General features: G+C 38.7%; 3 protein-coding genes across 5 annotated transcripts; 2 read left to right on the plus strand and 1 right to left on the minus strand.

Moving 5' to 3' along the window:
- Positions 1-554: 554 nt before the first annotated feature.
- Positions 555-9,506, minus strand: LOC122827790 (cilia- and flagella-associated protein 52-like). Of its 2 annotated transcripts, none has more exons than XM_044110785.1 (14): positions 9,302-9,506; positions 8,476-8,675; positions 8,263-8,399; positions 8,030-8,152; positions 7,752-7,851; positions 7,468-7,584; positions 7,113-7,213; positions 6,803-6,973; positions 5,495-5,643; positions 3,993-4,138; positions 3,646-3,797; positions 2,647-2,794; positions 1,252-1,363; positions 555-752 (listed from the first exon to the last, which is right to left on the minus strand). In XM_044110785.1, exons 1-14 carry the CDS (start codon positions 9,369-9,371, stop codon positions 571-573), a joined length of 1,908 nt encoding a protein of 635 aa, XP_043966720.1. In that variant the 5' UTR covers positions 9,372-9,506; the 3' UTR covers positions 555-570. The 2 variants fall into 2 exon arrangements, with proteins under 2 accessions (XP_043966720.1, XP_043966721.1); XM_044110786.1 differs by having other exon boundaries at positions 2,692-2,794; positions 9,302-9,505.
- A 311-nt stretch (positions 9,507-9,817) lies between these two features.
- On the plus strand, positions 9,818-14,426 carry riok2 (RIO kinase 2 (yeast)). The gene is made up of 10 exons (XM_044110787.1): positions 9,818-10,021; positions 10,762-10,900; positions 10,991-11,107; positions 11,409-11,584; positions 11,684-11,772; positions 11,880-12,071; positions 12,156-12,248; positions 13,068-13,478; positions 13,677-13,776; positions 14,022-14,426. The coding sequence occupies exons 1-10, from the start codon at positions 9,956-9,958 to the stop codon at positions 14,181-14,183; spliced, it is 1,545 nt and encodes a 514-aa protein (XP_043966722.1). The 5' UTR covers positions 9,818-9,955; the 3' UTR covers positions 14,184-14,426.
- Positions 14,427-14,661: 235 nt separating this feature from the next.
- Positions 14,662-20,942, plus strand: LOC122827792 (protein limb expression 1-like). 2 transcript variants are annotated; one of them, XM_044110789.1, is made up of 7 exons: positions 14,662-15,501; positions 16,952-17,157; positions 18,102-18,156; positions 18,242-18,382; positions 18,464-18,559; positions 19,928-20,005; positions 20,131-20,942. In XM_044110789.1, exons 1-7 carry the CDS (start codon positions 15,484-15,486, stop codon positions 20,572-20,574), a joined length of 1,038 nt encoding a protein of 345 aa, XP_043966724.1. In that variant the 5' UTR covers positions 14,662-15,483; the 3' UTR covers positions 20,575-20,942. The 2 variants fall into 2 exon arrangements, with proteins under 2 accessions (XP_043966724.1, XP_043966723.1); XM_044110788.1 differs by lacking the exon at positions 18,102-18,156.
- Positions 20,943-21,166: the final 224 nt, after the last annotated feature.

Below are 21,166 nucleotides of genomic sequence, written 5' to 3' on the forward strand. Positions count from 1 at the left end.
GAGCTTCACTTTATCTGCTGTTCATGGCAGAGTGTTCAGATTGTTCTGATACATAGGACAGACCGATAGAAAAGTTTGAACTTATTTCTCCAAGTGGATTTTACATAATTTTACATAGTTTTGCAGAGGATTTACTTTTTTTTCAGATGATCTTGGAAGTTGCTTTCATGATCAGTCTGCAGCTAATCCAGTTTGATACTGCGAGACTCGATAGTGGAACATTTTCCAATAAGGGGAATACTTGAAGTATCAAAAGGGGATTTTGTCACATTGTTTGCCCATATCTGCTTGACACAATGTTATTGTAGAGATAAAATCAACTAACTGCTCTTATGATTACATATAATTACACTTTCTTTTGTGAGTCAGAGAAAGGAGATCAACAGTCAGGTGGTTAATTACACTAATTTAAATACATTTAAAAAAGCACTTCAACACATTGACATGTATAATTAGTAGTACTGCTTGAATCTAGTGCTATTCTCTGTTTCTCAGTTTAAATCCATTCTGCAATCTTATACGTAAAATTTGCAAATAAATATTGAGAGAAAATGCTACTTTAAGAGTTTATTAGGAAGAGGGAGGGTGAGGAAACCTCCATTGCCAAACGCCTCCGTCAGCAGTGGTACAGACCAGGATGCTGTTGTTGGAGGAGATCTTGGTGGAGGTAATGCTTGCACCAAGAGGCATCCCTACATGGGTTACGTCCCCGAGCATATAGTCCCACACCTTCAGCTGCTTGTCCTCTCCACCTGACCGTACAAAACAGAGAAAAATATTTTAACAACATTAATAAAAACTGTAAAACCAACTTACAGTGTCAGCAGGACAGAATAAAACATGCTCCATATAAAATAGTAAAAAAACATGCCATATTAAAATGGTCATAAGAAGGTTATGACTACCATTTTTGTTTTTGCTCAAGTGCTCTGTGATTGATCAGACAGAGCACAATCTGGTAGAAGGAAGCAGAAGCAAATGTATGATTGTAATAGCTATTTACATTTTGTTTCTCAGAAGTTACTATCTTGGGCATGTTTGTCATATTCATCAGGGGCTTTAATAATGTTTCTCTGAAAAAACCATTTCCTTTTGTGGCTTTGGAGAGGGCATCACAGGAGCCTAACGTCAGCCTGCTTTATCCGATCTAAAACCAGTTTTAATGTCCAGGCTCTAATCAAACTCTCTAAGCTTGACTCAGAGCAGTAACACTGGTGACACAATGAAGGTTCAACACAGACAGCAACAGACCTGTCACAAAGTGGTTGCCGTCATTTGTGATGTGCATGGTGTTGATGGCCCCTGACTGGGAGGCCTCCAGTTCTCTGATGGAAGCGCCGTCCAACACGTACCAGTAGGTGATCTGACAATCAGATGAGCACAGACAAACCGAGGTTACAGCTATTATGTTTTAACCTCACGCAGTTATTCTCACACTGGAAAGTTTTTAATTTAATAGTAAATAGGACCACAATTATCCAGCAATTTTCACTCAAAAGCCAGCATGGTTGCAAAAAAACTGCATTTACTTTATTGATTTAGCGAATTATAATAAATGTTGAAGAAAAAAAAAACCCTTCTCCTATTGTAGATCTACAATGATGCACAGATTTGACTTGTTTTACTAAAATTTTATTTTTGCACATGCACTTTAATGTTAAGCTGGTAAAAAAGCCACATAAATAAAAACCTTTTGGAGTTTTCTTTAAGCTATCAGATTTTTATACTCCTCAGACACTTTTGACTTGATGACTTTGGACCATATGGCAAAAACTTTGCACACCAGTAATCAAAAACCATAACATTCTATCAATGGCTGTGTTTGGTATCTCGACTTTCAAGTTTGTGGTTGTCGTGAAAAGCTTCAAGAGATGTGAAGACTTTTGCAAGACAATGCAAAACTGTTTCAAAATGTTCTCTACGGACCCCTTGTTCATGTCCGGTGTGTGCGCACAATGCTGAAGGGCAAAAATACTGTCATTTTACATGCCATCCATCGCTAAATTAAATCTGGAGCTGTAGGTATGATTCGTTTAGTGCAGTGTGCCACCAAAAAGGGAAAAATAACGCAGAAAAACCATTGATAAACAATTCTTTTTCGTGTTCTCTGTGTTGGCTACGCTACACAACAACGCTAAAAAAAAACAAGAAAACACTCAAACATTTCCCACACAAAGAAAAGAACATTTAGTCCTTTGCAGTTTTATGTTTTAAGGCTTAATGTTTATTTTGCGATTATTAATAAGTGTTCACTGTGGTAGATTAGATACATCTGCTTTTGCTGCTGTGGTTGATTAGTCAATTTAAACATGATGACATGTCAGAGTTGGTGTTTATGTCACTTTTTTTTTTACTTTTTAACTGAACTGAAACACACCAAATTCAACATCACACCAATATGTTACGGTTGTTAAATTCAAGCAAGAACTACTTCCCTCTCCCTCGCCATTTTTTTCTTAAGTAAAGCTTTTTCCTGACCTTGGTGTCTAGTTGTCGTAGCAAAGCAATGCGTCTCTTTTTATTTTATGTATCAGACAAACATTTAAGACTTAGTGTGTTATATTGACATCTTAACAGCTAAAACCAATGTCATCGTCAGCCAGTAGTTTTTGGGCCTCCTGTATTGAGACGGGGGCTGGATCTTACGCGCGTAACGTCATGCTGCAACGAGTCCACAGGGTCTGAAAGCACCTTTCTGTCAGTTCCACTCGTGATGATCTGGTGTTCATCTAGATTGTAGCACACAGTCCGGAAAAGAGTGTTCGCAATCACCCTTTGAAGGCTTACAAATCGTCTGAACAAGGAGACACAGAAAAACAGAGGAACAGTTCAATAAAGACATGAGAAGAAGCTTGCTAATGTTGTTTTTTACTCCAAGTCAGCTTTCTGTCGATGATTACATTTCAAGGATAGCCTGCTGAAGGTAGCTTTAGTGTGGAGTTGGACAAGAGTCACAAAAAATGTTGTTGTAGATTAAGTAGACAGAAAATTTACAGTATGTTGGGATGGATGAAGACAGTTCACCGAGGACAACGAAAAACTGTGACCACAGCTTGATATAATGAAGATTCTCTTTACAGAAAGAAGCGTGTTGTTTACAGATAGTAACCATGGTAAATGTACTTTAATTCTCTACAAACCAGAAACAGCATTAATATTTAAAGACAGCCATTGAACAGCACTCTTTGTATTTTTCATCTCTCCTTTTCTAGACAATAATTGGTAGCGTTTTCATTCCATTTTTTAAAGCAAAAACACAAAAGTGCTTCATATTGTGCCATAACAATCACAGTTTAAATATGCATGGATAGACTGTCCCCACCTATCCTGATCTGAAAAACATTTCAGTTCTATACATTTAGGAAGCCCTTGCTCCGCTGCTGCTGCTCTCTGTCTGCCACTAAGAATTGCTAACATGAATGCCACGATGAAATTATGTAGTAATGTGCTTCGATTGATCTTTTCCACAAATTTATTTTAGCTCGACTTTTACATTTCCAGCCATTTATCTGATCTCCAGACAACATTTTCCTAGGGCTACAATACAAATCTAAAGATGAGGAGAGTAAGCATAAAGTTTGTTTGTGTGTGTGTATTCTTTCCACCGCTAAAGTGTGTGATGTACTTTCCAGAAGTACTACTCACACTAAGTCCCAGATGATGCAGGTCCCATCAGTGCTGGCTGAGACGCACTCTCTGTCATCGCTCTTGATTTTGATACAAGACACAGTCTCTTTGTGCTCCGCCAGCGTATCCAGCAAACGGTGGCCTTGAGGCTGTAGCTCCCAAACACGCACCTGCAGATGGAAATAAACTCATTCTTCACCATTCCTACTCCCTATTTTGTTATACCAGTACAGCCTTTTAAATTATTACTTTTATTGTAGCATTTTGTAAAAAAAAAAAAAAAAAAAGTCTCTTATTGTTCAAAGTGAGAAGAAACTCTTGAGTTGAACATTGTATCTGTAGCGCGAATATTAGAAGATACTGACCTGTCCCTCTCTTCCTCCACTGACAATCTTCAGGGAGTCTCTGGTGTTGGCGATGGTTGTCACACCCATATTGTGCGCGTTGTTTATAATGAGCAGCGGCTTCCCGTTTTTCGGGTCAAAGATGCGGATCTTACCATCACTCCATCCTAAAACCCAAAGAAAAATCTGCATTTCTACTGTTGTGAAGATGAGCGACATTTTGTAGCTGGTAACTTCAGCACCGCTGACGCAGAAACAGATGAATGTTGCTCATCTATGTTGCTCTCAAATGGATACTTCACAAAGTACTCAGACTACTGTCACATTACAATCCCATACTTCAGTGTATTTTATTGTGATTTCACATAGTGGACAAATACCACACTATGCACATTTGTGATGTGAAGAGAAAAGATAATTTAAAAGAGAAAACATTGGAATAGTGTGGCATGAGTTTATATTTATTCTATACTGTCAGAACTATATTGTCATAAGTATTGGGTCACCCATCCAAAATGCTGAATGAAAGTGTCTAACTCACTTCCATAGCTTTGTGACAGCATGATAAAATACCATCAGTGCAATAAGTCCAGTTTTCTAACTAAACTAAACTAAACTAGATACCCCACAGTCAACTCTTTCCTAATGGGCATTTCTTTAATTGGCATCTGCCAGGAGACAGGAACTTGCCTAACCGCATTATCTCAGTTTGATGGAGAGAGAATCCTGGTGTGTGTTTGTTTTCATGAGTTGGACCAGTTTCCTTAGTTCCACTGAATGGAACTTAATGATTTAGCTTTACAAGATATTTTGGACAGTTTGATGCTCATAATTTTGTGGAAATAGTTTGAAAATGTGCTTTAGTACATAGAGCAATGTTCACAAAAGCATAAAGGAACAAGTTCTGTGTGGAAAAGCTGACTGAGTTGTCACGTGAACTCTGACCTTTTGGAGAAATTACAGTGCTTCTGGAAGAATGGACAAAAACTTCCATAAACTCTCCTAAACATTGTGAAAAGCCTTCCCAGGTGAGATCAAGTCATTAAAACGGTGGCCCGACATCATATTAAATCCCACAGATTTAGAATGGGATATCACTCAGGTTCTTCTGTGTGTGGAGGAATACAGATGAATACTTTTGGTTTATTGTTACAAGAGAACCATGAGATGTTCAGTTTGCCTCAATCCATATAGGACACAAAGCTAAACATGAGGAAGCAGGTGTTCAGGTCAGATGAGACAAAAACTCAAAACTGATGATGCACATTACCATAAACACATTATCCCCACAGGGAAATAATGGGAAATTGCAAAGAATGTTACCCAAAAACTGACAGAGACTTACTCAAAATCAAATCATGTGTCAGTTTCCTGCCAGTTCCCAATATGCACAACTTTCTGCTGGTCTATCAGATGGGATCGCAATAAAATAAGTTTGTGGTTGTAATGTGACAAAATGTAAAATTGTTAAAGAAATGCAAATATGTTTACAAGGCATTTTAGATGCGTTGCCTGAATCTCACCGCTGATGATGCCATGTCCATCACTCATGAAGCACAGCGTGTTGCAGGTCACGTTGGGCACAGAGAGACGCATTAGCTCTTTGGGCTTGTTTATGCGCCACAGTCTGATGTCTTCCTCAGAACAGGTTGCAAACACCTGGGACATGCCACTAGCACACATTAAAAGAAACAAAGTAAGAAGTATTGACCTGCAGTATGCCCAACTTCATAACAGATGTTGCATTAATGTGTCATCCTCTAGTGAGCAAACTAGAGAAACATATTTTTTTAAATCAAGGGATATCACACTCAAATGAACAGTTGGTTAAAATTAAAAACTTCATATGTATACTGGAGAAATTGGGCAGTTTTAAATCAAATATAAAATAAGGCACAGTAGAAATGCTAAAAACCTTTAAGGTTATTTTCTTCATTTGTAGCCTTCTGAGTTGAATGTCATCGGTACCTCTTTTTAACACACTAACCTCACAATTCTCACAATAATGAGAATCATTTATTTAAATGAAAGTCCAGCCACTCAATGGTTGGGAAAAGTTGCTAAGACAAAATCACAAAGTCTTAGAGACTTTTATTTCACTTAGGCCTCATAACTTCTGAATTTTTTTCAGCCACCACAATGGAGTTCTTCTTCCATATGCATGCAGTTTCTGCAAGGAAAGGGGCATGTGGAAAACATTCATCACAGTGCAGTTTTGTACTTTGATCTATTGATGCCCTCAGTTTGAGCCAGATACCAGTAATCTCTTCTCCTACCAATGTGGCCGTTAGTAGCATTACGTCACTATTAATTGCAAACAGAGGTCAGGTGGCTTGTAGATCCTTCTGATATATGTGCCAATGCATCAACATGACATTCAGGAATTTATAACATTAGCGGTGCATTTGCTGTCCAGTAGCCGGGCATCTGTAGTACGGTAGATATTTTGGAATTATTTTTGTGGGTCAAAAATAATTTACCTAGCACAATTTTGACACCTCTGTTTTAAAAATTTCAACTTTTGCAGGTTTATAGCTCCATACAGGGAAACATGAACTATTAGATCATGTTACTTGAATGTAAAACAACTGTTGTGAAAGAAATTGAGAACCAAGTCTGCTTCTGTCTAAATGTTAATGTGAGACAGTCAAACACAGGAAATAAACTGTGTGATACAACAAAACCATCCCCAAAACACCCTCTAAAAAAATTAAAGACAGCCAGAAATTCTGACACTTTCAATAACTTAAAACTTGTGCTGGTCATTTTTCTTCCCATTGGGAGCTCATTCAGACAGAAAAGTGGTCGTAGACATGATAGATAAAACTTACATAGGAATGGCTATGTCGTGGATACTGCTTCTGTGGCCTGTGCATAGCAGATCAGCTTTGAAATCCTCAAAGCTGACGCGGTACATCTGGGCTCCCTCTGTGCCGACTAAGAGCTGCCCTCCCTCATCACTGAAGGCAACGGAGGTCACTCCGTTCTCCAGCTCAATTTCCCTATCAGGGAAGATGAAGGAGAGAAGTAAAAATCCTCTGCATAATAAACACTCTGAATTTAGCTAGTCTAGCAGTCAGATGTTGACCCAAAAGATCAACATCTGACTGCTGATCCAAAAGATATGAGAGTGAGACTCGCCTGACAGTTTGGAAGTTATTCTTGGAGCACAGAGCCAAGGTACCCGATCCAGTGCCAATAAGCATGTCTCCAGAGTTCAACACCTTGAGGACATTGATACCCTGAGCAGAAAACAGAAAGACTTGTCAAATCCAAGACTTCTCAGAGAACACTAGTAAACAAACAGCATTATGAACACCAAGGAGAACAGCAAATGGGTCAGGGAGAAAATCGCTCAACTTATCCCTCTAACATGGGGAAAGTATAGTGGCTATCTCCTGAATGAGTATTTCATCAGGATAACGCTCAGACATTATGTGTCAGCAATTGTGCAGTCTATGAAAAAAAAAAAAGGCTTGTGGCTGTGATGACTTACCCCGCTGAACTTTGCTCTAGCTGGACCACAGTTATTCAAAAGTTTCAACCTCGTGTTGATTTTCATTATGTCCCCACTTGTAGTGCCACAGAACATATACTGATCACACTCCGAAATCTGCACAAAAAACACATTTGAAAAACATCGCACCCACTTCACTTTTTTCTAATTACAGTATGTCTTATGATTTCACAATTTTTTTTATTTCCATCTACGTTTTTTTTAAAGTTTCAGGGGTAATAGAGATCCCTAACGTCCAGCTTTATGCCAATATGGCCTCATACTTCCAAACATTTCACAGTCCTCTTCAGCTTGCCTGTCCTGCAGTCAGTGGGCCAGATTCTTCTGTTGGTAAGATCCAATTCCCAGATTCGCAGTGTTCCACTGGCAAACAACAGCAGAACCAATAAGACAAATGACATAGTAACACTTATTTATTAAATTAAAAGTTCCAAGTGTTGTTGCACTTGGTATTTACAGAAATCCTCCTTGCTATGACGATACCCTTTGTCAAAATCATTTCTGACACGTCACAGAATGAGAGGTGACGTCGTTCACCCACCTGCCAGCTGAAGCGAAGATGTTATCACTGGTGTGGAAGAACTCCACAGTGAGGCAGTAACCGTAAGTCGAAGCTGAGCTCTTACAGATGGCCTGTTTGGTCTCGATGTTCCAAACAACGATGCTAAGAAACACACAGCAAACACCTTGCATAGGTTCTGTTCATCAGATGTCCATCCTGCATGGAGGTCAGAGTTTACAGGGCTCTGAATCCTTAAAGGTTTAGCTGTTTACCTGCCATCATCTTGGCCCCCAAGAGACACCAGGTAGTTTTCGTTGGGAGAGAAGGCAACTGCCTCAACCTTCGCCTTGTGGAGCAGTAGCTGGCCGTGGATTGCTCTCGCTGCATAGTTCCAGATAATCACTGGTGCCTGCAGACAAGTATCACTGTAATTTAAGAGTGTCAAAAAAAATGTACAAGCAAAAGACTTTTGTGCTTGTGGCTACCTTAACGGCCATAATGTTGACCTGCCCAGAGGCAATGTATACTCCACTTTTGGACAAAGAAATGCAGGATACATTGTTTGAATGTCCATGCAGAAATTCCTGCTTCCCATCGTCGGTTCTTTTCAGGATAACAAGACTTCCCAGAGGATATATCAAATACTTCTTGTCTGGATGAAGCTTCAGGCCAAAGGGCACACGACCTGATACATGACATGAGTACAAATGCTGTGGAAGAGGAATCATTGGAACTGGAATTTGCACAAGTTTGGTTTTGTTATCTTTTAAATATCCTAGGATATCATGAATATTACATACAAGTGAAGAAAAACATAATATTAAAGAAGATTTTTTTGGTGGAAGTTTAATAGCCTATCCAATAGACTTACAATTCTTGATTCTCCTATTCTACTCACAATAATTTATATAGTACAATATACAACGTTATAAAAGTATTATTAATCAAACAAATATAAAGAAAACTTTTTAATTTTTCATTAAAAGTATTTCTGTGAAATACTTTTAATTAAAAAAATTCTGGTGAAAAAGTAAACCCCAGATTTAGGTGGGTGGGGAAAATTCATCCGAGAACAAGTAACCACCTCCGGTTCTTTCGCCTGTTGTGATGTCATCAACCCAACTAAAAACTTAAAATTAAGGTAAATCGGACAGTGGAAACCCAACTTAGTTGATGTTCTGCTGCAAGTGTACATTTGTTAATGGGCAAAAAAAATATGCCATTTCAATTTCAAACGTTTCCTTAATTCCTCCACAGACAACAATAAAAAGCAGACCCCTTTTCTCGCCTTGAACTCCCCAGAGAACTTACCGTTAAAACCGATAACAGCCTCCAACTTCAGCTCAGGAATGCTTCGTGCTTCATCATCCTTGGCATCCATGTCAAGTATGTTAATCAGGAAGGGTGGTAACAAATGCCACAGTAATTTATATTTTCAAATATTTAAAGCGGTAGAAGATAAAGCCGCCGTCAAATTGGCACTCGGGAATGCGCCAAACAAACGGTCACCTAGCAACAAGAGGCGGCCACAACGTTGGCTCCAGCGAGCTGCTGTCATGTGCTTTTTTCATGCGACATTCTCGTAGTACATGGCTCAAAGTATGAAACGATGAAAGCCCATTTTCGCAATTGTGAGGAAAGAAAAAAAATTATTATTTTTATGTCTGACATATATGTCATAACAACGAAATATAAATGATTTAGTGGAAATGGTAACTTAATTAGTTCAAAATTGCACATCCCCTACATTTTTCTAAAACCAAACAAATTATTTCGTTGGGTTACTCGCACTGGATACATTGAAAGACTCCAGTACAGTAGGTGGCGTAATGTATTCACGAGCTGGTTGACGCTACAGAAGAAGAAGAGCGTCCGCCTTGCACATGTGTTTACTAAAACCGTGCTCTATTCTGGTAGTAGAAAACCTGTTTACAATATCATTCTGTTCACCTCACTAACTGTAATATGGGGAAGCTCAATGTTATAATACTGAGGTATTTATCTCGAGATGACTTCAGAGTCCTCACCGCTGTAAGTAACAATATTAGCGCTTGGTTTTAAAAGGGTTAGCATATGTTAGCTTAGCTTCGTTTGTTAGAATAACTCACTATAGGATCACTATAGTGATCCTATAGTGAGTTAATGTAACATTAACGACACTGTTACTGAGGTCGCCACGGCAAATGACTCGGTCAAATTGATTTATTTTCTAATTTTACGCTCTTAGGAAAAAAGAATAAGAGGAGAGATTACCTTTAGAGACGACAATACACTTCTCTAAAGTTTCTCCTCCCTGAAAGTACATTATTTCAAAATATTGTACTTTGAAACAAAGAGGGGAAAATATTGATAAACACTGTTAAGCCACCACAGTCTTTATTTAACTATCTCAAATAGTTAAATAAAGATAATAATGCTATGTGTCACATCTACAAAAAGTCAATTTTAGCTTCAATTCAGTGATTTGCTTTGAAAAATCCTTTGTGCTGTCTCCTGTTTTTTAAATAAGTTATTGCTCAAAATTAAATGTGAACATAAACCACACAAATAATCTGTATAATACATATTGTTTTCACAATTCTAAAAAATAATCAAGGTTTTATAACTACTGTAAACATCTTATTCAGCTAAAGAAAGAAGCTATAGGTGAGAATTAAATTCTCATAAGTAGCCTGGATAAATATTTAAAAAAGGTAGAAAGTTCCCTAAAAAGATTCTTTGCAACCATCATACTTTCCCATTCAAAGTGTAGTCTTGTGTTTCCTTCACAGGTTGAGATGGGGATGAAGAACCATGAAATTGTTCCAGTGAGTCTTTTGTCATCTATTGCCAGCCTTAAACATGGCGGCTGCAACAAGATCCTCAGAGAACTTGTAAAACACAAACTTGTGGTGTATGAACGCTCCAAAAGTAAGAGCTTGGGTTTCTGTCTCACTTATAGCGGTGCTAATGTTTACCTGTGAGTCATTTATTCTGATGTCCATTCTGCATCGGTTGTAGCTGTACAGGGCTACAGGTTGAACTATGGAGGATACGACTACTTGGCTTTAAAAACGTTGTGCTCCAGAGAAGTGATTCTGTCGGTTGGTAACCAGATGGGTGTGGGCAAAGAGTCAGGTGAGAGAAAATTGCCTTTTGTCATAAATTACCACAAATTAGGTTTAGCTGAAGTAATTTTGTGGAATTCCTTTACACGACTGATACTTTTTTGTAGCAATGTTTACATTATTGCTCTGTTTAAAATCTCAAAACTCAAATTTTAACATATTTTATTTATGCTGGAAATAAATTTTTGTGAGAAGTGTTTTGTAATGTATTATCTACAAATTCAAAATAATGTAAAAAAAAAAAAAAAAGTAACTTTTGTTCCAAAGAATTGAGAATTTTCTTTTCTCTTGTTTCTTTCTACTGTGTGTAGATATTTATATTGTTGCGAGTCCAAACGGGGAGCAGTACGCTCTGAAACTGCACAGGCTGGGTCGCACCTCCTTCAGAAACCTAAAAAACAAAAGGGATTACCACAAACACAGGAGGAATATGTCCTGGCTTTACCTCTCACGCCTCTCTGCCATGAAGGAGTTTGCCTACATGAAGGTAATGAACTGAATCAGTGGATTTAGGTCATGGGGAGCTGACATGAAAATGAAAATGTAATAAAGTTGTAGTTTGAATTATTCTCCTCTCCATTTCCAGGTTCTGTATGACCGAGGCTTTCCTGTTCCCAAACCTGTGGATTACAACAGACATGCTGTAGTGATGGAGCTCATTAATGGATATCCTCTGTGCGTAGTTTGGCCAGCCTCCTCATTTGTCTGCATACAGCAATAATAGTGACACTCTTCAAATGGGTTCTCTTCTCATAATTTGAGTGCATTTCCCACTTTTGCAGGTGTCAGGTGCACGAGCTGCAGGACCCGTCAGCGCTGTACAGCGAGTTCATGGAGCTTATTGTGAAACTGGCCAATCACGGCCTGATTCACGGAGACTTCAATGAGTTCAACCTCATGCTGGACGACCAGGACCATATAACAATGATTGACTTCCCTCAGATGGTGTCCACGTCTCACCCCAATGCTGAATGGTGCGTATTTGTTCCTGAAGACTAAAAAACAAATCTCAAAAAAGAAACTTTGCTCACATCTCCAACTTTTTTTTTTTTTTCCAGGTACTTCGACCGTGACGTTAAATGCATCAGAGATTTCTTTGCAAGGAGATATAATTACGAAAGCGAGCTCTTTCCAACTTTCAAAGACATCAGGTAGCTTCTAATATTTTATGGGCTGAAATGTTTAACATTCTTCATATGAAGGATTCACAGAATATGTACACTTTGTGTCAAAATAAGAAGGGCTCCACAACGTATTGTCCAATGTATCTGTCCAAATGTATTCAGTTCTTTACTTGAAGGAAAAGTCGTTGCTTTTCCTCAACCTGTTATCTTCCCCAGGTTCTGTTGGTCAACATATTTTACAGTCCAGGCACCTCTGAAAGTATCTCTTAAAGTTCAAAGTAGTTACAAGTTTACAAGTTCCTTCTGAAGTGTATTATTGGTGGTCGATTTTAATGCTCCATACCATTTCAGGACCTCCCAGTTGCACAATGTGTTTAGTTTGTTTTTGCATTTTTAACCAGTTTCCCTTCAACTGAGGGAGACAGTTCGGGTCAGGTGATTTCATTCAGGCACTACTTTTTCAAATAGGACAATGATTCTGAACACATATCAAAACTGGTTTTGAAATGCATAACGCAAACTAACATTACACTTCTCAAATACCTGAAAATAATAAAAAAAAAAATTATGTTAGCTTGAGCTTGTATATGAATTTGATTTGATCTGTGTTAATTAGAAAAAAATCCACAATAAACATAAACTTTTGCATCCAATTCTTTTAAAAATTCATTGCAGTTGTATGTTTTATAATGATTTACGCACCAAAAAGAAGCTAAAGCTAAATTGGGCTTGCTAACATGAGTTCATGTGAATTTTCTGAAAGGAACTGTATTCGGAAGAATGCCCAGCCTGCGCTGAGTCATGGGTAGAAAGTCGTTCTCACAAGAACTTTGCTTGTTCCCTCAGGCGGTCCTGTTCTCTCGATATTGAAGTGTCAGCCAGCGGCTTTACCAAAGATTTGGAGACTAATGCTGAATTACTACATCCTGCTGGACCCGAAGATGAAGAGCTGGAGGATGATGAAGAAGAGGCATCGGATGAGGAGGCAGAGAAGGTGGAAGAGGGCTTTGACATCGATGAATATAGACATGCAATGCTGGAACTGGAGGGACTGAAAGTCAGCGAAACGCCTGCAGCGACACAAGATCAGAAAGAGGACAGCAGTGATGAATCAAAAGACGTTCCAGAGGCGACGCCCACACCTGGAGGCCACGAGGAAACAGGAGGAGAGTTTGAGGAAGAGCTGAAGGAAGCTGAAGATGAATGTCCAGAGCTGGCTGAACTCTCTGCCTCCAACAAAGAGTTCAAACCGTTCAGGTAAGCTCAGGCATATGCTGACCAAATCAGCAGCGTCAGGGTCTCTAATACTGACTGATCATTTAAAAGGCCTTCATTAAGGCCCTAATCTGGTGCCTGAGAACCACTTGAGGAAATCCTGACTGCAAAGAAAACAATTGGAATTGGAAGCAGTCCATGCATTCCCTGTCAACCTTTTTTTGTTTGTTTGTTTTTCAGAGACTCGGACAGTCTTCAACAAATTGCAGAACACAGAAGAAGGAGAACCGACAGTGAAGCCACCATGGGCAGCACAGGGAGCTGCTCTACTATTCCTCCAGTAAGTAAAGACCCTGCAGGTTTCATAGCGATATCAATATAGAAACAAATATTCTTTCTGCTAGTAGCACAAAAAAGTTTGTTGGCTGGATTATAATTGTAGCATCAGTTTTGGGGAAAGTGTGTTGTGTCTTGCCAGCTTTGCTTCAGAATCTCCACATGATTTTTCTTTTTTTTTTTAAACATATTGCTTGTACAGTGTGACTCCATTAATAGAATAACCTGCTGATGTTGTTTGTGCTGCAGGAGGTTGTGCGTCAGAAAGTGCGGCAGCAACTCACCAAGCAGCAGAAGGCAGCACAGAGGAGACGTCTGCAGAAGGGCGAGGCTAACCTGGTCACCAAATCTAGAAGAGAGAACCAAAATAACATCAAGTCCAGCATGGAGAGTGCCTCCTTCTGGGGATAGCGTGCAATTGCAGGACCGGATTAACCAGCAAACGTAATTTATGTCTACATAGTTTTTTTTTTTTTTTTTTTTTTTCAGCTGTATTTTTGGATCGTCCGCTCCTTCATCTGAAGAACTGAACATTTATCATCAATGATGGATAAAAGAGAACCAGAAGAGTCTCTGCACAGCGATTTAAACTGTTTTATATAATCAATAGTATTCAAAGAATAATCACATAATAAAAATATATTTCAGAACAAACCCTTTTTCTGCTTAAGCTGCTTTTTACTTTTAGTTAAGTCAACTGTAAATGTCTTTTTTTAACAGATGTAATGTTGCTAAATCGTGGAGTGATGTCTACATATTGTTAGTTTGATAAAATCGAAACTTTCAAACAATTTTGTTACATCCCTCAGTAGGTCTTCAAAATGGCTGCAAAAAGGTTGAATGGTTGTGGAGTGATTTATTGATAAAATAGCTGACTATAGTTTGGGTGCTGATCCTCCAATAGAAACAAGATGCAGTTACTACACCTGCTATACATGAAACCTGTTGAGTTACTCTGATGGAAGAAGTAAGACTTGGTAGCTAAGAAACAGGTTTTTGTCAGAATTTGGCTAATTTATGTGTAAGCAGCTCTTATAAAAGGGGGTGAATTCCCAGTTGAACAAAAGCCATTCATATTGAAGGGGATGAATGGAGCTCAGCCTCTGAACTCAGCGGGTTCAGATTTGAATGCGAAGTCAAAAATGTCCCAGCCCCCTCTAGTCTTAGATACTGATGAATGGACACTTGTCCCTTTGATGCCAGCTTGTTCCTCGACCAAAATAAGTAAATCTACTGGATCTGTAATGATTTTTTTTTTTTCTTGATCTAAGTTTTTTCCCCCCTCTGAGAATAGTTCAGTCTGATTCCTTGGCAAGGCTGTGCAGCTCTGTTCAGGGATTAGCCAGCTGCACAGCCCAGAGGGGAGGGGCTCGGCATTCCTGCCCTGCACCTCTGGGTCAATATGCTGAGGGGCCCTCTGAGCTAATTGGTGCAGAGAGTGACAAAAGGTGGTCTGCTTCAAAAGAGGAATCCTGGTGAGATGTTCACACTGGAGAAGAGGATGAAGTTTGAGTAATGAAAACTCCTTTAAATTGTAGCTTCTCCATGTATTGTCACTTATGCGCTGAGATGTAGAAGACTGGTGCTGGTTTTTACTTTGGATGGACTGAATGTTCTTGAGGCACCAGCAGCAGAACTAAACGTTGGATGAAGATGAGCTACATGCAACTGGAGGAAAGCATCATCTCTTACCTCTCACAGAGTGAAACCGATGACTGCCCCAAAGACTGTGAGTAACGTTTAGTCGAAGGGAAAAGTTAGTTTTTAAAGCTTCTACTTCAGATTATTTTTGTAAAATTGATCTCACTTTAGATGATTGTTTTTCACTAATGAAACAGACCGTCGTTGGGTTTTGTAATTCTGTTGCAGATCGTTATTTAGTCGAGGTAAAATCTATTTTACGAAAGCCATGCTTGAATGTCTATGGTGACATTACATGAGGGACAAAGTAACCGATCAGGGTCCTTTGAGTTCATAATTTCTATTTTATTTGTTTTCTTCTCTTTCTTGAAAAGGTTTTTATAAAGTTTCTCCTTTTTAGGTGTTTACCTGTATTTTATTAAACAGCAGATTATTTGAATTGTGTGAACTGTATGAACTTAAAGACAACTTCGCAACAATAAAACACATGGAAGCATTTTTTGTTAGGGAACGGTGCAGATTTGTCGGCCATTTTAATAAAACTTGCATAGTCTAATTCAAATAATAAATGCTCAAGTTCTAATTGTGTATACTGCTGAATTACTTGATGTGTTTTGGATTTAAAGGTACTTTGGGTGAACCCCTTATTCTGTGGCCCAACAACTAAAGGTGGCCCTATCACCAAAAACATCAAAAATGTTTGTGTTTTCACAAATTGTGTTAAAAAGTTTCACAAAACTCAAGATGAGCTTCAAAGAATCACTGTGCTGTGTGGAATAATCCAGTTTGGTTTTTAACCAATCTAAACATTATAGATATTAAGATAGAGCTGACCTATTCAATTCTTGTGCCTAAAATGATGGTTAATTAGGCTTTTACTGAAGGGGAAAATCAAAAACGACAATTTAACCAAAAATAACTTTTTTTTAAACTCTGGTGCTCAGGCTAATCCTTGAGAAACAGGCTTGACCAGGACTCTATGATGAAGGCTATTAACTCGTCAATTAGCCTCATCTGCAACACGTCACCATCATTTCACTCAATTCCAGAGAAAACAACCAGAATAAAAACATCCACATGCCAAAAGCTGCATTATTGTTGTCAGTGCACATTTTGTTATTGAAAAAGCACCACTACTCTGGAAAGTATATTCTAAAGTTCTTCACGTGGCAGCATTTAACTGTGATCGCAGGTTTTCACACAGGTGGAATAGAAATCACAACTGCTGCCACAAACTGAGCAGCAGTGACGTCCACTGCACAGAAGAAAGGATGCTGGAAGACTAAAACCCTTTAATGGGTCAGAATAAGCTGATCTGAGCAAAATGTTAGGGTGTAAGTTTCTGCTTACATAAACATACACAGGAATGCTGCCATATCATACACAGAGTTCTTTACATATTTGGATTAAGTATTCTGCGCATCGTTAAAGGATTTTAAAATATGTAATTTCGTTAAATCTAAGACTCCGGACTAATGCAAGATTTTACCGAGTTGCTTCGTGAATGTTTTAACATTTTGTCACCCATCTGTGTGCAGTTAATGTGGTGGGCATCCTGCATAACTTCTGGGAGCAGAAGCAGACAGCTCGGTGTAACGACTCGTCCTCTGAGTCGGACAGGTTTTGTGGGAAGCCTGGCAGTCACACAGACAGCCTGCTGTTGTACGAGTCAGCACCTCCGCCTGGCCCCCCCTACGTCTGCTACGTCACTCTGCCGGGAGGAAGCTGCTTTGGCAACTATAAGGTGATGTCATTCCTGCTGCTCTCTTAAGCAAAAATATCTTTACTTTTAAATACTTTCATTGCAAAAAGACCCATACCGGCCAAATACTACATCTGGAAAGTTATCGTTTTAAGGGATGTTGATGTTTTGATTATTTTTGATGAAACTGGAAAAAGTGTGAATGGTAATAGCAATTGTTATCAAAGTTAAAACTGTTAGTAAAACATTAAAATACTTTATTCACATTCTATTGAGACAATCCTGACCTTTTCTAGAAATGCATTTGTTGGTTTGGGTTTTTCTCATCAAAAATAGACTGAAAATTATTATTAAAATGTAATAAATTAGTGTGCAGAGAATAACACTAAATGGCCCGAAAGCCTACATAAGATATTTCAAAACTGTTTTTGCAATAATTTTTTGTTCTTATTTCATCATTCATTATTTTTGGCTACATATTTTTAATAGAAATTTGATTGACTCTTCTTGTTGCTTTGTTGACTAAACCATAGACCAACAAAAGAGCCATGAACAAGTCAGTTCAGTACAGAAAAAAGTATTTTAACAAAAAACTGAGGAATAATGAATGCTGCTTCAGGATTTTTATTGCATTCATCAAAGATGTAACTTTCAGATATGATTTATCTGCTATCGGCAGCTTCCTTAGCTTGGCAACTTTTATTTTGTCATCCCCTTCATCACTTGTGTTTTTAAGTACACGCTGCTCAAAGATCTTATTATCATAAGCAAACACAGAAATTGAGCGAAAAAGCAGACAGAACTCAAAAAAAGACTGAAAATCCATTACAAAGCCTCCAATCGACTGTTTTTGTTGTTGTTGTTTTTTTTTTTTTAAGAAAATTTGGTTTCCTGAAAAGCAAAGAGAAATAAGGAGTGATAAGTTACGGTACAGACGGATCATTTACTGGATTGTATTGCTGATCAGCTCTTGCTCTGCTTTCCAGTGGCCGTATTGTGATCCAGCCAGCAGCTTCCACCTTAGGGGAGGTCTTCTTAATGGTTATGCTTGAGTGCCTGTAATGTTCTAATTATCAATAAATTGCAATTGTTTTTTAACATCTCAGGCCTTTTCTTGCCTCCTCAGGTGTGTGACACCCAAGCAGAGGCTCGCAGGGACGCAGCTCGTGTGGCTCTAATGAACTCAATGGTGAACGAGTTGCCGTGTCGACGCATCACCGCTGAGTTCATCACTCATAGTCTGAATCAAGCCGCCACAGAAGGCGCTGTGAGTATTTGCTGCTACCAGATCCCTTCAGTTTAACTTCACCTGATAAACATTGACCTGCCCTGACGTCTCTGAGTAAAGGTTCCTGTGGAGGATTCGTGCGATTCAAGCACCAGCATAGGAACCTACAGTTTGCTGCTTCAGTCCTACATGGGAAGGACCATGCTGGAGTTCCAGGTACAACTACAAACCATTTTGCAAAATTATATTTTTTAAGCTGTGCTTCTAATTAATGAGGTGTCATGTGACTGTATTATAAATTCTGAATACTTTCCAAAGACATTGTATCTATTTAATGTTACATTTGTGGCCTAATTTTAACCTTGTAGCTCAACCGGTGGTGTTACCAGAAGTGCACCTACATTACAACCAGAGTTTGTTTTTAGTAGGAATATCAGTCTACCCTCACCGACCCTGGCAGCTGAACTGAGGCATGAAACACCTCATATTTCTACATCCGAGTAAATAAACACATCTGCAGACAGGGGGGATAATAGGCAGAGGAAATGGGTTCATTAATGTCATCATTTCATCCACATGACTGCATGCTGATATGTAGTCACACTGACGATGAGTCGCATATCTGCGTGTACTGCCATAAAAAAAACAAAGACTTCAGTCTCATGCAAGTCAGACCTAATGTCTCCCATGTGTGTCTCATTAAATCTGTCTGTCAATGTACAGACTCGAGGTTTAACACAAATGTTAATGCTGTTAATGTATGGCAGCTGTTGGGCCAGGTGCTGTTTTACATGTCAAGGTCAAACCGGTGCTGTATCAACATTGTCAAGGTAAAGTTTTCAGGATGATGTGCGCTGCTCCCTCGACAAATAACACTTTGCACTGAGGTCAAAGAGATACATTTTGGTCTTTCTTCCATGTTTGCTGTGTCCCTTGTATGTCTTGTGTGACAATACAAGGTAAATTTTTTTTCCTTCTTGCCAAAGTTTAATAAAGGCCAGATTTCCTGAGCTCTGGATCGCTGCCGTTTCTCACTCTCTCTTTGTGAGATGTTCTAAGCTTGTAATAATGTTTTGTAAAATAATCCTGCTTTAAACTTCTCCACAACTTTTTCCCTGGCCTGTTTGTTGTGCCCCTTGTTCTTCATGATGCTGTTTGTTCACTAATGTTCTCTAAAAAAAATTTAAAAAAACTCTGAGGCCTTCACAGAACAGTTGCTTTTATACTGTGATTAACTAACAAACAGGTGGACTCTATTCAGTGATCAAATGGCTTCTGAAGGTAATTGGTTGCACTGGCTTTTATTTAGAAGTATCACAATACTGCTGACTTGAAATGATCGTTTTAGATTTATTTTTGTATGTAAAAACTGTTTAAAACCATTCTGCTACACCATACTTTTATATGATTTATCACTTAAAATATTAATGAATTGCCTTTAAGTCTCTGATGTGAAACTTTCAAAATGTGAAAAAAGTTTAAGAGGTAGAAATACTTTTACAATAGAACTTTAAAAGCATTGATTTGGAAGTTTACTTTGTTAAAAAAAAATGATTTCCCATACTCTTTCTCATCTTTTTTCAGGAGATGATGACAGTGTTCCAGTTGTTGCACTGGAACGGGACATTGAAGGCTCTGAGGGAAAAGCAGTGCTCTCGACAGGTAAAAATCCTACCAAGCAGCAAATCATAAAACGATTGTTTTATAAATGTGATGTTGTTAGGACTCTTGATGCTTTACCAGCTAATCCACAGTCATAACTGCATATTTTCTCTCCTTTGTCCCAGAGCGTGATTAGCTACTACTCCGAGCGAGGGCTGGATGAGAGCATGCGGAGCAGCATGGCTCTGGATTGGCTAGGGCGGGAGCAGAAGTCACCTGGACTCCTGGCAGTGGAGCTGCAAATGGCGCAGAGAGAGTTGGTGTTGGCGCGACGTCGAGGCATAGAGCTGCGCTTCTACAAAGAAAAAACAGAGATCCTCAGCCTGGCCCTCAGTCAAGCATATATTCACCACACGCCTGGAGCTTTCAGCCTAACTCCAAGTCACACAGATCAGCACGAAGAGCTGTCTTTACACGTGTTATACAGCCAGGATACAGATGACCAAACGTTTCAGCACACTGTGTTTAATAACGCCATGCAAACTTCCACAGACACACCCGCTAACAGCCCCTTGCTATTTTCACAGTGCATGTTTGTGCCTTTATATAACCCTAAATACAATGAATAGGAAATAAAATAACATGCATTGTACATGAAATCTTTGTGAATGGTGCAGTGTTAGAGGCATCAGAAATCATGACACATGTCAATGGCCATGATGTTTTCTGGGGGGGGTTTATTAGAGATTTCAACAGAAATAAAGTAACACAGCATTTTAAAAATAAATCATTAGCACTTTGAAAAAAGTTGAAAATAAAATGCTATATCCTAAACTCAAAGCATGCGCAGCTTTAACCCTAAAAAGAAGATTGTTCACATTACCGTTCCCACAATTATAAGACCATGTTGCATTTGCTTTGCCGCTGCTAGTACGTTTTCATTTGTCTTTTATAGCACAAAATGTTGCCTGAAACTTAAATAAATTGTTGACATGTCATTGTTTGTTTGGTTTTTTTTTAAAATGTTTTACATACCATACAATTCAGTGGTATCACTGCTGACCTGAGTCAATTGAGGTTGTTAGCAGAAGTAGAAAAAGTTAGTTGTAAAAGCTGTCAGATGATGTCTCATAATCTTTATAAGCGGGTCAAAATAAGTCATATCAGGTACGTGCTTATATTTAGCGGTCATTGAGCGAGAGGCATGGTACTCCATGCGCG

Source organism: Gambusia affinis, linkage group LG03, assembly GCF_019740435.1.
Source record: "Gambusia affinis linkage group LG03, SWU_Gaff_1.0, whole genome shotgun sequence".
Lineage (NCBI taxonomy): Eukaryota > Metazoa > Chordata > Actinopteri > Cyprinodontiformes > Poeciliidae > Gambusia > Gambusia affinis.

Bases quoted from the DNA above. Each gene is read 5' to 3' on its own strand.
- LOC122827790 (XM_044110785.1), bottom strand. From the start codon at position 9,371: ATGGATGCCAAGGATGATGAAGCACGAAGCATTCCTGAGCTGAAGTTG. The intron at 8,153-8,262 runs GTAAACAGCTAA...TGTGTTTCTTAG, and splicing joins GGGGGCCAAGATGATGGCAG to CATCGTTGTTTGGAACATCG. The intron at 4,139-5,494 runs GTGAGATTCAGG...TTTGGGTTTTAG, and splicing joins TGGACATGGCATCATCAGCG to GATGGAGTGATGGTAAGATC.
- riok2 (XM_044110787.1), top strand. From the start codon at position 9,956: ATGGGGAAGCTCAATGTTATAATACTGAGGTATTTATCTCGAGATGAC. The intron at 12,072-12,155 runs GTGCGTATTTGT...TTTTTTTTCCAG, and splicing joins TCTCACCCCAATGCTGAATG to GTACTTCGACCGTGACGTTA. The intron at 12,249-13,067 runs GTAGCTTCTAAT...TTGTTCCCTCAG, and splicing joins CCAACTTTCAAAGACATCAG to GCGGTCCTGTTCTCTCGATA.
- LOC122827792 (XM_044110788.1), top strand. From the start codon at position 15,420: ATGAAGATGAGCTACATGCAACTGGAGGAAAGCATCATCTCTTACCTC. The intron at 17,158-18,241 runs GTGATGTCATTC...TTGCCTCCTCAG, and splicing joins GCTGCTTTGGCAACTATAAG to GTGTGTGACACCCAAGCAGA. The intron at 20,006-20,130 runs GTAAAAATCCTA...CCTTTGTCCCAG, and splicing joins AAAAGCAGTGCTCTCGACAG to AGCGTGATTAGCTACTACTC.